The following is a 12,471-nucleotide window of genomic DNA, read 5'->3' as shown; positions in this document are numbered from 1 at the left end:
TTTTCGTCCTAGCACAGAACTCACCTGTGCTCTCTGTTTCTCACGAAGTTTCACCTCTCTCTCAATGAGTTTCTGCCTCCTGCTGGTTTCTTCTTGTAGCCGTTTTTCTAGCTCTTCTCGCCGTCTCCTCTCCTCTTCAAGAGCCCTGCTTTTATTCTCCATCTCTCTCTCCTGAGACACAGAGAAATGACATTGCTCTGTACCGAAACAAGTTGCTTTTTAAAGCTGCACACAATTAGTACTCTCTGTTCCAGCCTAAACTCCCACGAACGACATCAGAAACAGGAAGAACGACTCGTTTCCCACAGCTTTCCTGCATTTCAAGCTGAATTTGTTTCTGTTTCTGGCTGACCGAGAAACTTCTAATAGAGCAAACAAGCTCACGGTTTAAGATCCATGAAGCCACATGGGGTTCACTTGGGTTTATGGCGTGCCGAAAGACTGGATTGTAAAAAACTGATGGCAGCTCTAGCAAGAAGTGGCAGGTTTGTGTGGCCGTTTCGTTACCCTGTGTTCCAAGAGCCGGTGCTTCTCTGCCTGAGCTTCCCGGAGAAGACGTTCCATCTCCTCCATCTTGGAAACATTGGAGGTGCTGGCGCTGCAGAATAAAAAAGAAAAATATTGCCTATGAGATAAGGCATTACATTTTACTTTTCAGAGCGAATGCTACAGCAAAGAAATCTCAACTAGGCATGCGAGAAGAATGCATACACTTGCAAATGTAAGCATGTCCTATGTGTATTTGCATGCATGTATGTATATGCTTGAGAACACAGAAGGAACCAATAAAGCTGGTCAGCACTGGAACACATTAACAGTTCAGGCATAGAGAGCTTGAGAGTGCAGCCCGCAGTCTGACGTCTGATGCTTTCCATTTAGAGTTCAAAAAGAACACGTGGAATAGATCTGACCAGCCCCTCCTTTCCGTAGAACTTCAAATTTCCCCCTAAAACCTTCACTTCACAGCTTGGCTCTGCAATACCATCCTTAAAATCTTCACCTGTAAAGAATGTATGGGAATCGTCTTCCACTTCAAACCCTGTACAGTCCCTTTTGTCATTACTGGCATTCCCAAAACAGCCTTCCATAAAACAAAACATACCCTCCAATAATACACTTTCCAGTAACTGATGATGGACAATGGCAAAGAAAGTTCTTGCAAACTACAAAAGAACGTAGCAAGGTTGAAGCCTAACTGGTTTTGGATAAATTAAATGCAATCAATCAGCGTGTATAATTTTCTGTCAGATATGCAGATAAAAATCAACACATAACTGTCCAGGAGTCGACAAGATTTCTATTGATGGTTGGAGGAAAGAAAAGACAGATCACAAATTATGCAAATATTAAACAGGACTAATCATAATTAATTGAGCAGATACTGAGGATTTCATAGCTGTCAAACAGATTTCTAATTACTGTGCCAGTCTTGCATGCAAAGAAGCATTTCTAGAAGTTTCTATAAATGTGCTTCAATCAACTGGTTTCGTTTTGGAACCTGATGATGGACAACTGTCAGTCATTAACAAGCCGAGTCTGCATGCATGATGAAGAAGGCTTTATAGTTCTTATAGTAGGTTTACAAAAGCTTGTTTTGACACTTTGTTGTTAATTCATGAATAAAGATGAAATTCAAAGATGATCTCAAACCCAAATCAATACGATCTCATCATGCACACATCAAACCCATCATGCAAATCTGCTCCATTGTGTCCATAACGGTTTTAAAATAAATCACCAAGACATAACATGTGGCCACCTTGTTTCCATCTTTTCCATTCCTCTGCACACATTGTATACCTTTCATGTCCTTCATCAATCAGTTCTTTCATCTTTATGGTATCTTACCAGTGATGCCGGAGATGAACAGAGGTCATTCCTGATTTAGAACCCAAAGAACCAGTAGAGAGAAGTGGAACATAACACACAAAGACCCAAGAACAGCCTGAACCCGCGCTCTGTGGCTGATTACATTCAAACTGGAGGGAAGAAACCCTAAATCGGTTTCCTCTAACTGTTCCTGCTGTAACCCGAGTGGATCCATCCCCGGAGCAGAGGAGGGGGTACCAACGGTCCTTCTCAGGCCCCTCAGAACTCACATTATTCAAGCAAACCACTCAAATTACACAAGTGCCGATCTGCTGCCTCCAGCACACACGCACACACACGCATACAGCATAAACACGCATCGCTCTGAGTAATGACCTCATGTGGTCTCATCTGTCGAAGTTTTTTCATCAAGGTCTTCAACTAGTCACTTTCAAACAGACTTGAGGTTTACGGTAACCTGCACGAAACCAGTCACCAGAGCATTCAAATGTAGTTCCAGGATTTCAGTTGCTCTGTCTTTCTCTCTATTCTTTCCTAACACGTTGCCCTTGTTCTCAATATTTCATTCATTGTACCCCAGACAGAACTCTTGGCGTGAACTACAATAAGAGCTATGGAAATGTTTTCAATTACAAAGACATGGTATGTGTCATGGGTTTATATGATCTATCTGTAGATCTGAAGAAACAAACTCCAGCTTGAATCTAAGTGGGGACATACAACCTATTTCTACTGCTTTTATATAATATAAAGACATCTATATAATATAAAGCCATATATATAGTTTAGAATTAGAGCAGTCTCTTAGGCTCAACAAGGCTGCGTTTACTTTATCAAAATCTCCTGGTATATGGCTCCATTGACTTTGGATTTGATAAAACACAATGGACCAACTCAAGCAGACGTCACGGCACCCCAAATCATCAATGACTTTGGAAACTTCACACTGGACTTCAAGTAGCTTGGATTCTGTGCCTCTCCAGTCTTCCTCCAGACTCCAGACCTTGATTTCCAAATGAAATGCTAAATTTACTTTTTTATCTGAAAAGAGGACTTTGGACCACTGAGCAACAGTCCAGTTCTTTTCTCCTTAGCCCAGGTAAGATGCTTCTGACGTTGTTTCTGCTTCAGAATTGGCTTCGAAGCCCTTTTCCTGAAAACGTCTTGAGTGTGTTGACTCTTGATGCACTGACTCCATCTTCAGTCCACTAATTGTGAAAATCTCCAAAGTTTTTGATTCGGCTTCGCTTGACAGTATTCTCAAGCTTGCAGTCATCCCTGTTGCTTGTACACCTTTTTTCTACCCAATTTCTTCCTTCTAGTCAACTTCGCATTTAATATGCTTTGATACAGCACTCTGTGAACAGCCACCCCTTTCAGTAACAACCTTCTGTGACTTACACTATTTGTGGAAGGTGTCAATGATTGATCAATGACAGATTTTCGGTCTTAAATGACTGTAAAGAGTTGGGAGAAAATCGGATGTGTCAGATCCGTGTCATATGCATCAGGTTTTAACGAGACATCATTGATTTTAAAGTGAAACCTGCTGAAGTCGGTCATTGATGTAAATCAAAGAACAAAAGAAAAAGAAAAATCCTTAGACTGTTCTAGTCGCTGATTAACTTTTTTAGCTTGAATAAGGATTGATATGTATAGTTTATGTATATAATATAGTTTATATCAAGATTCTTTTAAAAGCACTTAAAATTAAAAGTTGTTATATATTTCAAAATAATGGCTTTCAATTATACTGTAATGTTGAATGACTATAATTAATAGACTTTTACAAAAAACAAGATACCACCAAACAAAGTTTTGTCAGATCCAGACAGAAGACAAAAAACAACAACACTACCTGGAGACATTGTCGGGCGAACAGGCAGAAATGCTGGTTTCCATGCTGTCTGAGCTGTCCACACTGAGCGTATCAAAGGCACGGCCGTTATCTTGGTAACCAAAAGAGTCTAGATAGACATTGGTTTGTGAGGATGCACGGCCACCGAGATCACTTAACCGCATTCTGTGCTCCTCGCCAATGTGCTGCTGACTGTGCCCTGAGAAACATGCCAAGAAAACATGAATTTAGCAATAATGTACAATATGAAATAACACCACATGACTTATCCTTCCTGTTTTCAGGGCCATCTCCGCTTTACCTGAGAGTTCAGCATCACTTCTAGGAGAAGATTCTCCATTTGTGTTGCCCAACTCAGTTTCCTCTGGCCAGACACTGCCCGGGGCACCCTGGGGCCCTTTACTTTGCTCACAAAGACCAGCCACCGTGCAATAATGTCCTAACCACACACACTACTGTTCAAAAGTTTGGGGTATGATAAAAAAAAAAAAAGAAATTAATACTTTTATTCAACAAGGATACATTAAATTGTAACAGTAAGGGCATTTATAAGATTACAAAAGTTTATATTTTAAATAAATGGTGTCGTAACACACTTTCCACAAAAATGCTATCAATAATTATTATAAGAAATGTTTCATGAGCACCAAATTAGAATTAGAATGATTTCCAAAAAATCATGTGACACTGAAGACTGGAGTAATGACGCCGAAAATTCAGCTTTGCCATCACAAAAATAAATTACATTTTAAAATCTATTCAAATAAAAACAGTTTAAATGTTAAATTTGAATAATAGTTTTTGGTCAAATAAATGTAGCTTAGGTGAGCATAATTTTTTTTCAAAAAAATTTAATCTTACTGACCCAAACTTTTGAATGGCAGTGTATGTAAGAAAATACCTTACTCTGATTCATAGACTGGATCCCAAGCCCCTAATGATGCCCTTCTTCAGCTACAAGTCCAGAACAAAGAGATAGATTCATATATTTGCGCTTAATACCGATTTAGATGCTGTCTCCTGAAGATACACTGTTGAACAACTAGTACCACTAGATTTAGCTCAGAGGATATGAGACTTGACTTCACTACAACCTTGATAACATCAACCACATCAAGAAAAAGCAGAGACCCGCCTCTCTGATGATCCGACTCAAGGGACCTTCAGATAAACCATCCGATAATACGGTCAAGCGTTTCATCTACAACAGTGAACTCATAATGCTCACATATTCAAAAAATATAAATAAATAAATAAAAAGCTTTAGTGATTTAACAATCAAAGCTGCGGAATTAAAAAGAAAAAGTTCACATATAAACCCATCAGGTCAGATATTTCTTTGAAAAAAAGAACGGAAGAATTTCCTGTCCTTCATTGTCCCAACATTCTTCCATTATCTTCACAAAACATATAAATAAATGCAGAAAGTTTCCACCCAGATGGAACAAACGCTTCCTATTGGAGGACATTGAGTCCTTAGAAGGAGACTCAATTTAATTGGTCTTGATTGGCTTGTTTTGATGGTCCAGAGCCTTAATGTGGCAAGCTTACAGAGTTACTACACAAACAACTCCTAAAACCAGGTGTGACCAAGGTGTTTTTGCATGCTGGGTGATGAAATTTTTTAAATCAAGAAAGGTGAGGTCACATTTACCACTATTCTGAACATTTTTACAGGTGTTTGAATAGAAATCTATGCACTTGTGGGTGAAAGATTTTGCACCTGACCGCACCTAAACGTCGTATATTCGAAACCATGCCCCATTCCTGTCAGAATACCCATAAACACCCACCATCAACTCTCTAGACCATAAACAGCAGTGTGAGATAATAATTAAAGTCTATGAATAGAAAAAACAAAAACAAATGACTACAGACACACCTCATCATGCAGGACTGAATTACTACAATAACTTCACACCATTGTATGAAATATATCATCTCATGCCTTTGTAATGTGTATAAAATGGCAGCTTTATTTCATACAAGAGTCAACCTCATCAAATAAGACCCATAAAAGGCCCTGGTGAGTCAAACAGTGCATAAAATTGAAGAAACGCTACAGGTTTCTCCATTTCAGTGAGACCAGACACATTAAAAGCAATGAGAGTTGGGTTGATATCAGTCAATGACCGAGGCAATGAATGTCTCCCAAAGGAGGAAATTCTTCGCCAGAGAGGACATGCTAAAAGACTTTGACATTATTTTAATAGAAATTATATAACAGGCAATCGAGACTAGTGTAGGCAGACTACTGTACCTTTCTTAGATTTGCCTGCAGGATAGAGAAGGTAATTCAAGATTAGGTAACGTTTAACTTATGAAGCATCATCATTTCTGATGCGTATGATGCAATGCAGCATAATAACACTGTATATTTTAAACAGAGTGTGTTTGAGGTGCCCTACCCTTGTGCAGGCGGTGTGTATCCATGTGTGTCTCTTTAGGGGTGATGGCAAGGGCTCGGTTCAACACACTCCCACAGCTGGAGCTTTGAGCTAAAGGTGGATGGGACTAAACACAGGGGGTGATGTTTGAGTGACTTTTTACTTCATACATACAGTCTCATTCAAACATTTGAGGTCAGGAGGATGGTTTTTGAAAATTATAAATGTACTATTTTGTACAATTATAAATGTCTTTGTCACTTGATAAATTTAAGGCATCCTTGCTAATTAAATGTATTATTTAAAAAAAAAAAAAATACAGTATTGTATAGTTAAAAATATCTGGATGTTTTTATTTTTTTATTTATTATAATATTTTATAATATAATATTATATTATATTAACCAAGAAGATAATGTGTGTTAAATATTTGCGTAAATGATTAAAATATTTTCAGATTTGAACTTCAAATAAATGAACATGGGCTAATTATTTATAATGAATTTTACTTAAGTTCACCAAAACAATTCAAAATAATAATAAACGGCAACATTTACAGATATACATTCATTAAAATATTGTAAAATATGCCAGGAAGTTCCTACATAAGTTATTACAAAACCGGACAGTGGGCCAAATAACATAAGGGCTAAATAATATTTAATTTGTTTTATTATTAATAAAAAAAAATATATATATATATATTATGAGTAATATCATCGTGGCAATCAAAGTTCCTGGTTAAATTCCATAAATGCAAACAAAATAGTGAATACATAGTAAAAAAAAAAATATCCAGTACATATCTAGTTTATTATAACCATATTTTATTTTTTTGGTCCATGGAAATGAACAGAATATTTTTGGCCACTGTACATTTAAGACTATAACAAACTCTATATAAATGCAATTAAATGCAGAGTAGAGACTTCTAAATATGTAAATGTATAATGTATTCTTACTTTAGAGGGTATGTTACGACCAAGGGTGGCACAGGTGAACTGTGGGGTTATGGTGGGCTGGGTCTTCTTCCGAGGAAGAGTGTCACTCAAATGAGCTCCGCCTCCCTTACCGTACCACTTCCTTTCTTCTAGGGTGCGGAAATGCTGAGGAACAGAAGGTTAAAGGTAAGAGATGTCTCTAATAATTGCACTCATACATACATACTCGCAAGGTTTACCTGTCTGTGATGGCGCTGTTTTTTGGCAGGTAGAGGAGGAGGAGGAGGAGAAGGGTTGAGGAAGGTGACCATGTCTTCAGGCCAGTGCACAGAGGGAGGTTTAGAATTGGGACGAGAACATGCAGTGAAAGAGGAAGAAGGGATGGAGGATGACAGTGGACAGGAAGAGGGAGAGTGCTTTGGAAAAGAGAAAATCAGAAAATAAGGATGCAAGAAGAAGGTGGCTATAGTTTGCTTAAAGGGGACATATCATATATCTTTTTTTATTTGCATTTATGTTTTATGCTAAAAAGGCAAAATGATTAATTAAAAGTTGCAAAAACATGTTGTCCAGAAATTTGGATGAATAATAATAATACAAATTATTATTATTATAATATAGCATATATGATATATATATAGAAAGATATGACCCCTTTAATTTAAAAAGAATCAGAGGAAGGGAATCAAGTAATAAATAATCCACACAATACAAATACCTTGAAATCCCACAGTGAACATGTAACATGACCTTTACTCAATTTCCAAAACTTGGCGTGTGCACACTAAAGCCAAACTAAATCCTGGACACGCTTAATGCCTAACACACATAAACCATCCTGATCACACACCTCACCCTCTCCTGGCGGGGCAGTGCTCTCTGCAGGACTGAGTTCAGGACTGGGTTCAGGGCTTGGGTCAGGGCTTGGGTCAGTCCCTGTAGCAGGGGTGTCAGGAGAGGACTGGGCTTGGGTGGGGAGGGGGGCTGGGGTGGGATCTACCCCCAGCTGAGAGTACAGTTCATTGATCTCATTGACTGTAACATAGCCCTGGAACAAACCATTGGGGAAATGGGGGGGAAGAGGGGTGAATAGGAAAAACATTCAAGTAGGTTAAAATGATTAATTACAAGCATATTAAAAACAGATGAATCACATTTTAAAATAAAATAAAATGTTAAAAAGATTTTTAAAAAAATGGATCATTAAAATAAAAAATAAAATAAAAAACAAATTATATTTAGAAAATAAAAATAAAAAAGAGATGAATTAGTCAAATAAAAATTTTTTTTTTTAAATGAAATAAATAAATAAATAATTCAGTTAATGTTTAAAGGATCCACAAAAACATCCAAGAAATTTAAAGCCCAGATAAAGCAGTAAAAGAGTAAATAATAAACGGTTATTTTAAGAGCATTATAAACTTAACTACCCAGAGAAGCGGCATGTTAGGAGGTATTTTGAAAAGCAGAAAACAAGCACCAAAGATTATCTTGCATGCACACTGCTAATGCGTTACCTCAGCATTTTTGATAGTCAGAGAGGAAAACAGAGAAGAAAACATCAGGAGGTCAGCAGGAAGTGGAGACAGGGTTTTGTGGGCATGGCAAAATTCACTATGAGGTGGACACACATCGGCCAACTGGAAACAATCCTGGAATACAGGGAAGAAGACCCTGTTTCCACGGTGAGGAAACACAAACATCCCTCTGCAACCGAAGATTTCCAGGTTGCAAGGGTCATACTGAAAGCTTGGGTGAAAAGCGTGAAGGCTTCCTTTTTTACTGTAGATCAATTCATGGTGTTTTTGTAACCTTTTGGGGAAGCCACACATGGTCGAAGTACTCAGACCCAAAACACATGTGCAGTCCAAGAGAGGATGTCAAGAGAAGATCTGCCTTAAATTGACATAAAACACACAATCCTGTCAGACGTACCTCCTTCATACTGATGGGACTGACAGGGAAACCCAATGCCCCAGTGAGCTCAGAATATTTCTTCTCCAAGTTGGCGAGATTTTCTTTTTCCTGGGAAAAAAAACGAGAAATTCTGTTATGATGATGATTCAGAATCACCAACAACTGCTTTCAAAGAAGGGAGCAAAAAAGGCAGTGTAGTAATATTACACAGACATACCCGCTGTAGCATCATCTGAAGATTGTTCTTTTCCTTCACAAAGTTGTCTTTGTCCCTCTGAGCCTGCTGGGAAATCTGGGTGTACTGTTTCTTCAGGGCCAGCAGCCTCTCCTAAAGGTGTCACACATATCAATGTGTTTGAATGATCATATTTACAGATTTTCTTTGAGCCTTAACTTTGGAGACGAGTCAAATAGAAAAACACTGTTGAAGCCAACTAGTATTGGTTAATTTGGTCTTTATATAAGCCTTATAAAAGCCTTTTCTCTTTCGTTCCATCACATCATTTAAATGCACAATGCTCTAATAAGTAAGATGAAGATTAAAGGCACCAACAGGAAACTCACCTTCCGTGTGCCGGTGCTCCTTTGGTGTTCTGCGATCTCCCTGAGAATATGTTGGGTCTGAGTCTCTTTCTCCTCATCCTGATGACTCTCTCGTTCCAGCTGTTGAAACTCTAGGTCTTCAAACCGCTTGGTCTCCACCTCTAGCGTCTCTGCATCCTGATACAAAAGGACATGATGCTCTAGATCTATATCTTCAAAGTGTAAAGGAAATGAAGTCGTAATACTCCCACAGTTCAACAAGCCTCTGCTCCAGCAGCCTCCCCAGGGATGGAGACAGGGGTTAAGGTTTCACTCTGCTGTAAGCAGGCCAATAACTGCTGTAAGAGTGCGCTGCCACATGCCAGTGAACAGAGGACCAACACCACAACTTTCACCTGTCACCACTGACCATTAGAGTTCAATCACGTCAACACTCACATGACATGACCTTCTGTGACATAGAGAAACTCTGCAGCAATCCCACGTCACATGTCAAGCAGCTTCTGTATGCCACACTTTCATTTAAGGCCTGCCAGCTTTAAATTGAACTAAATTATCGTTTGATGTTGTCAGTATCAGGGATTGTGTACCAGCCTATCAGGGTGAATCTCATGAAACCTATGAATGAGACATGGGGTAAAGAAATAAGAAATTATATTTGTAGTTTTTTAGCATTGTGACATTATTTTCATGACTATTAAGCACCCATCCCTCCTAATTTTTTTTCAACATTGTAATGCAAAAAAAAAAAGAAAAAAAAAAGAGGAAAAATAATTTGAAGAAAAAAATAATAATGATCACTTCTATATTATAAGAATTAATATATATATATATATATATATATATATATATATATATATATATATATATATATATATATATATATATATATATTATAATAATTAAAATAAATATATAAATTCGGAAAATACTACATTTTATTAAATAATTTAATTCTGAGAGTTTAGTATTTTTGTCAATATCACATTTATATCTAAATAAAATATCAAATACATTACAGCAAGTTGTAGTTAACTTGATTTATTTACTAAAACTAAAATATTATTTGCATTGCACCAAGATCTGTGAATTTTTAGACTTAAAATTACTATTAATAATTTTTTTTTATGAAATGAAAATTAGAAATGTAAATCAAATTTGTCTTATTTAATCATTAATATTTTAATTTGATTTAAAATATAAAAAAAAATGACTTGATTTTGAAGAATCACATCGGGACTGCTTCCATTTTATAAGAGTGAGCGCAAGCTAGATTAAAGTAATTATTAAGTTCTGAATATGTATATTTTTCTTACAAAAACACATTGATTCGCTACACTTTTGTTTAATGGATGCACTTTTTATTAAACTTCTCAAGTAACGATGGAGTGCAACACCCGCTGAGGTGCATCCAACAGCTTGAAAGATCAAAGACAATTTTTAATTTCTAGATTCGTATGAAAGAAGGAAGTCATATACAGGATGACTTCAAAATGAGTAATTTATGGGCTAATTTAAATTTTTGGGTGAACTAATCCTTTAATATATACTAATATAGACTTTTGATTTGGGGGAATCAAATATGACCCATCGGTGCCAGGAGCAATATTTTGATTATATAATTTTTTTTTATTATTCAAAAACATTATGCAGTACATTACAAACACACAGGAAGCACATGCGATATAAGAGAAGAAAGCCAGCCGAAATGTCTTTCATGGAAGTGAGACAGATGCAAGCACTAAGGATGAAGAGGACAAGACCCAGTTATGAGGAAGAGGCGGATGAAGGCTGTGTGTGAGTACTGACCCTGCAGAGCTGCAGCTGAAGTTGCTCTTTCAAGGCTTCGGGGCAGGTGTCCAACTGAGTCTTCTGCTCAGCAAGCAGATGTGCCAGTCGCTCTAACTTTACACGCTCTGCATCTAGCTTATCTTTGTCCTGCACATACGTGCATAGGAAGCAGGGAGAGAGGAGAGAAGGGTTAGTGCAGGGTGGGGTGGGCAGGGTTAGTTACTACACTCAGTAACAGCATAAGTGAGGCATGATGGATGTGAAGGTGCTGAATTAAATGAAGAACATGAAAATGTCGGGAAAATGATAGCTGACGTTATCAACACTCAAGAAACCGAAAAATACCTCAGCTTTCAGTTCAAACTGAACTGAAATTAACAAGTGGCCACTTTGCATTTTAACAACACTGCAAAGAATGGCCTCAAGTGGCGGCAACAGACACACACCATTGTTCAATAACTAAAATCCTACTAATGATCATAAAGCAATTCTTACATCAAGAAATTTTATGCAATTGTAGGTGGATTATGGTTGTTTAGTATCGAAACACATTAATAGCAATATAATATATTAATACATTCCCTTGATTGATAGGTTCCAAAACCTAGCAAGCTTTCTAGTTCTGCTGCCTACATGAGCAGCATCCAAATCGCAATGAAAATGTACATGTGAACAAATCAACCATCCTCTTTAAGAGTCAGTGTGTCAGAAATGGACCGTTAGCTAAAGTATCTCAAGTGTCTCCGCAGCTGCCAGGCTAAATGAATGAATGAGCCGGAAGTCAGGCTGAACTTGAGACGCAGGTGCCAGGATTCCCACCAGCTCTTGGCTTAGAAAGCCCTTGCATCAACACAGTGTGTGGTGTCACTCAGTTTAGCAGAGGTGAATTTAGAGCAGAGCCGGGATTATCAACCAGTATTTTGGAATGAGAGGCTTCCAGGAAGCGTGTGTGTGTGTGAGAAATGCATATGAAATGCATATCAAACGAATGCTCTATAATTCAGATTTCAAAAATAATATTATGTATTATAGACTTAATATTCTGTACACAAAGGTGCTGGTAGAGATGCATTGAAACAATAGCTTAGCATAAATAAATAAAGCTATCTTTTAAAAAAGTCATTAGCAACACTAAAAGCAAAAGTAGCCAACTGCACTAAAGTTATTTATGGGGGCAATGTCCTTAAAAGGGATAGTTCACACA

At 37.5% G+C, this 12,471-nt stretch overlaps 1 protein-coding gene across 13 annotated transcripts in view; it reads right to left on the bottom strand.

Annotated features, from left to right (window-relative positions):
• Nucleotides 1–12,471, bottom strand: part of LOC128013273 (pleckstrin homology-like domain family B member 2) — a 42,239-nt gene that overhangs the window by 2,321 nt on the left and 27,447 nt on the right. For 3 of the 13 annotated variants that reach the window (XM_052596130.1, XM_052596132.1, XM_052596139.1), the window contains 13 exons: nucleotides 11,286–11,414; nucleotides 9,498–9,653; nucleotides 9,151–9,261; nucleotides 8,952–9,041; nucleotides 8,534–8,668; nucleotides 7,867–8,064; nucleotides 7,256–7,432; nucleotides 7,038–7,181; nucleotides 6,097–6,202; nucleotides 5,949–5,963; nucleotides 3,689–3,887; nucleotides 508–598; nucleotides 25–171 (listed from right to left, as the gene is read on the bottom strand). In XM_052596130.1, the coding sequence (XP_052452090.1) occupies nucleotides 25–171; nucleotides 508–598; nucleotides 3,689–3,887; nucleotides 5,949–5,963; nucleotides 6,097–6,202; nucleotides 7,038–7,181; nucleotides 7,256–7,432; nucleotides 7,867–8,064; nucleotides 8,534–8,668; nucleotides 8,952–9,041; nucleotides 9,151–9,261; nucleotides 9,498–9,653; nucleotides 11,286–11,414 (1,698 nt within the window). The remainder of the gene's footprint in view (nucleotides 1–24; nucleotides 172–507; nucleotides 599–3,688; nucleotides 3,888–5,948; nucleotides 5,964–6,096; nucleotides 6,203–7,037; nucleotides 7,182–7,255; nucleotides 7,433–7,866; nucleotides 8,065–8,533; nucleotides 8,669–8,951; nucleotides 9,042–9,150; nucleotides 9,262–9,497; nucleotides 9,654–11,285; nucleotides 11,415–12,471) is intronic. The other 10 variants (XM_052596135.1, XM_052596136.1, XM_052596141.1 and 7 more) reach the window with 8 other exon arrangements.

This window comes from Carassius gibelio, chromosome B24, assembly GCF_023724105.1.
Source record: "Carassius gibelio isolate Cgi1373 ecotype wild population from Czech Republic chromosome B24, carGib1.2-hapl.c, whole genome shotgun sequence".
Taxonomy (NCBI): domain Eukaryota; kingdom Metazoa; phylum Chordata; class Actinopteri; order Cypriniformes; family Cyprinidae; genus Carassius; species Carassius gibelio.
The sequence above is the reverse complement of the archived record's forward strand: the minus strand, read 5'-3'. Positions and strand labels throughout refer to the sequence as shown.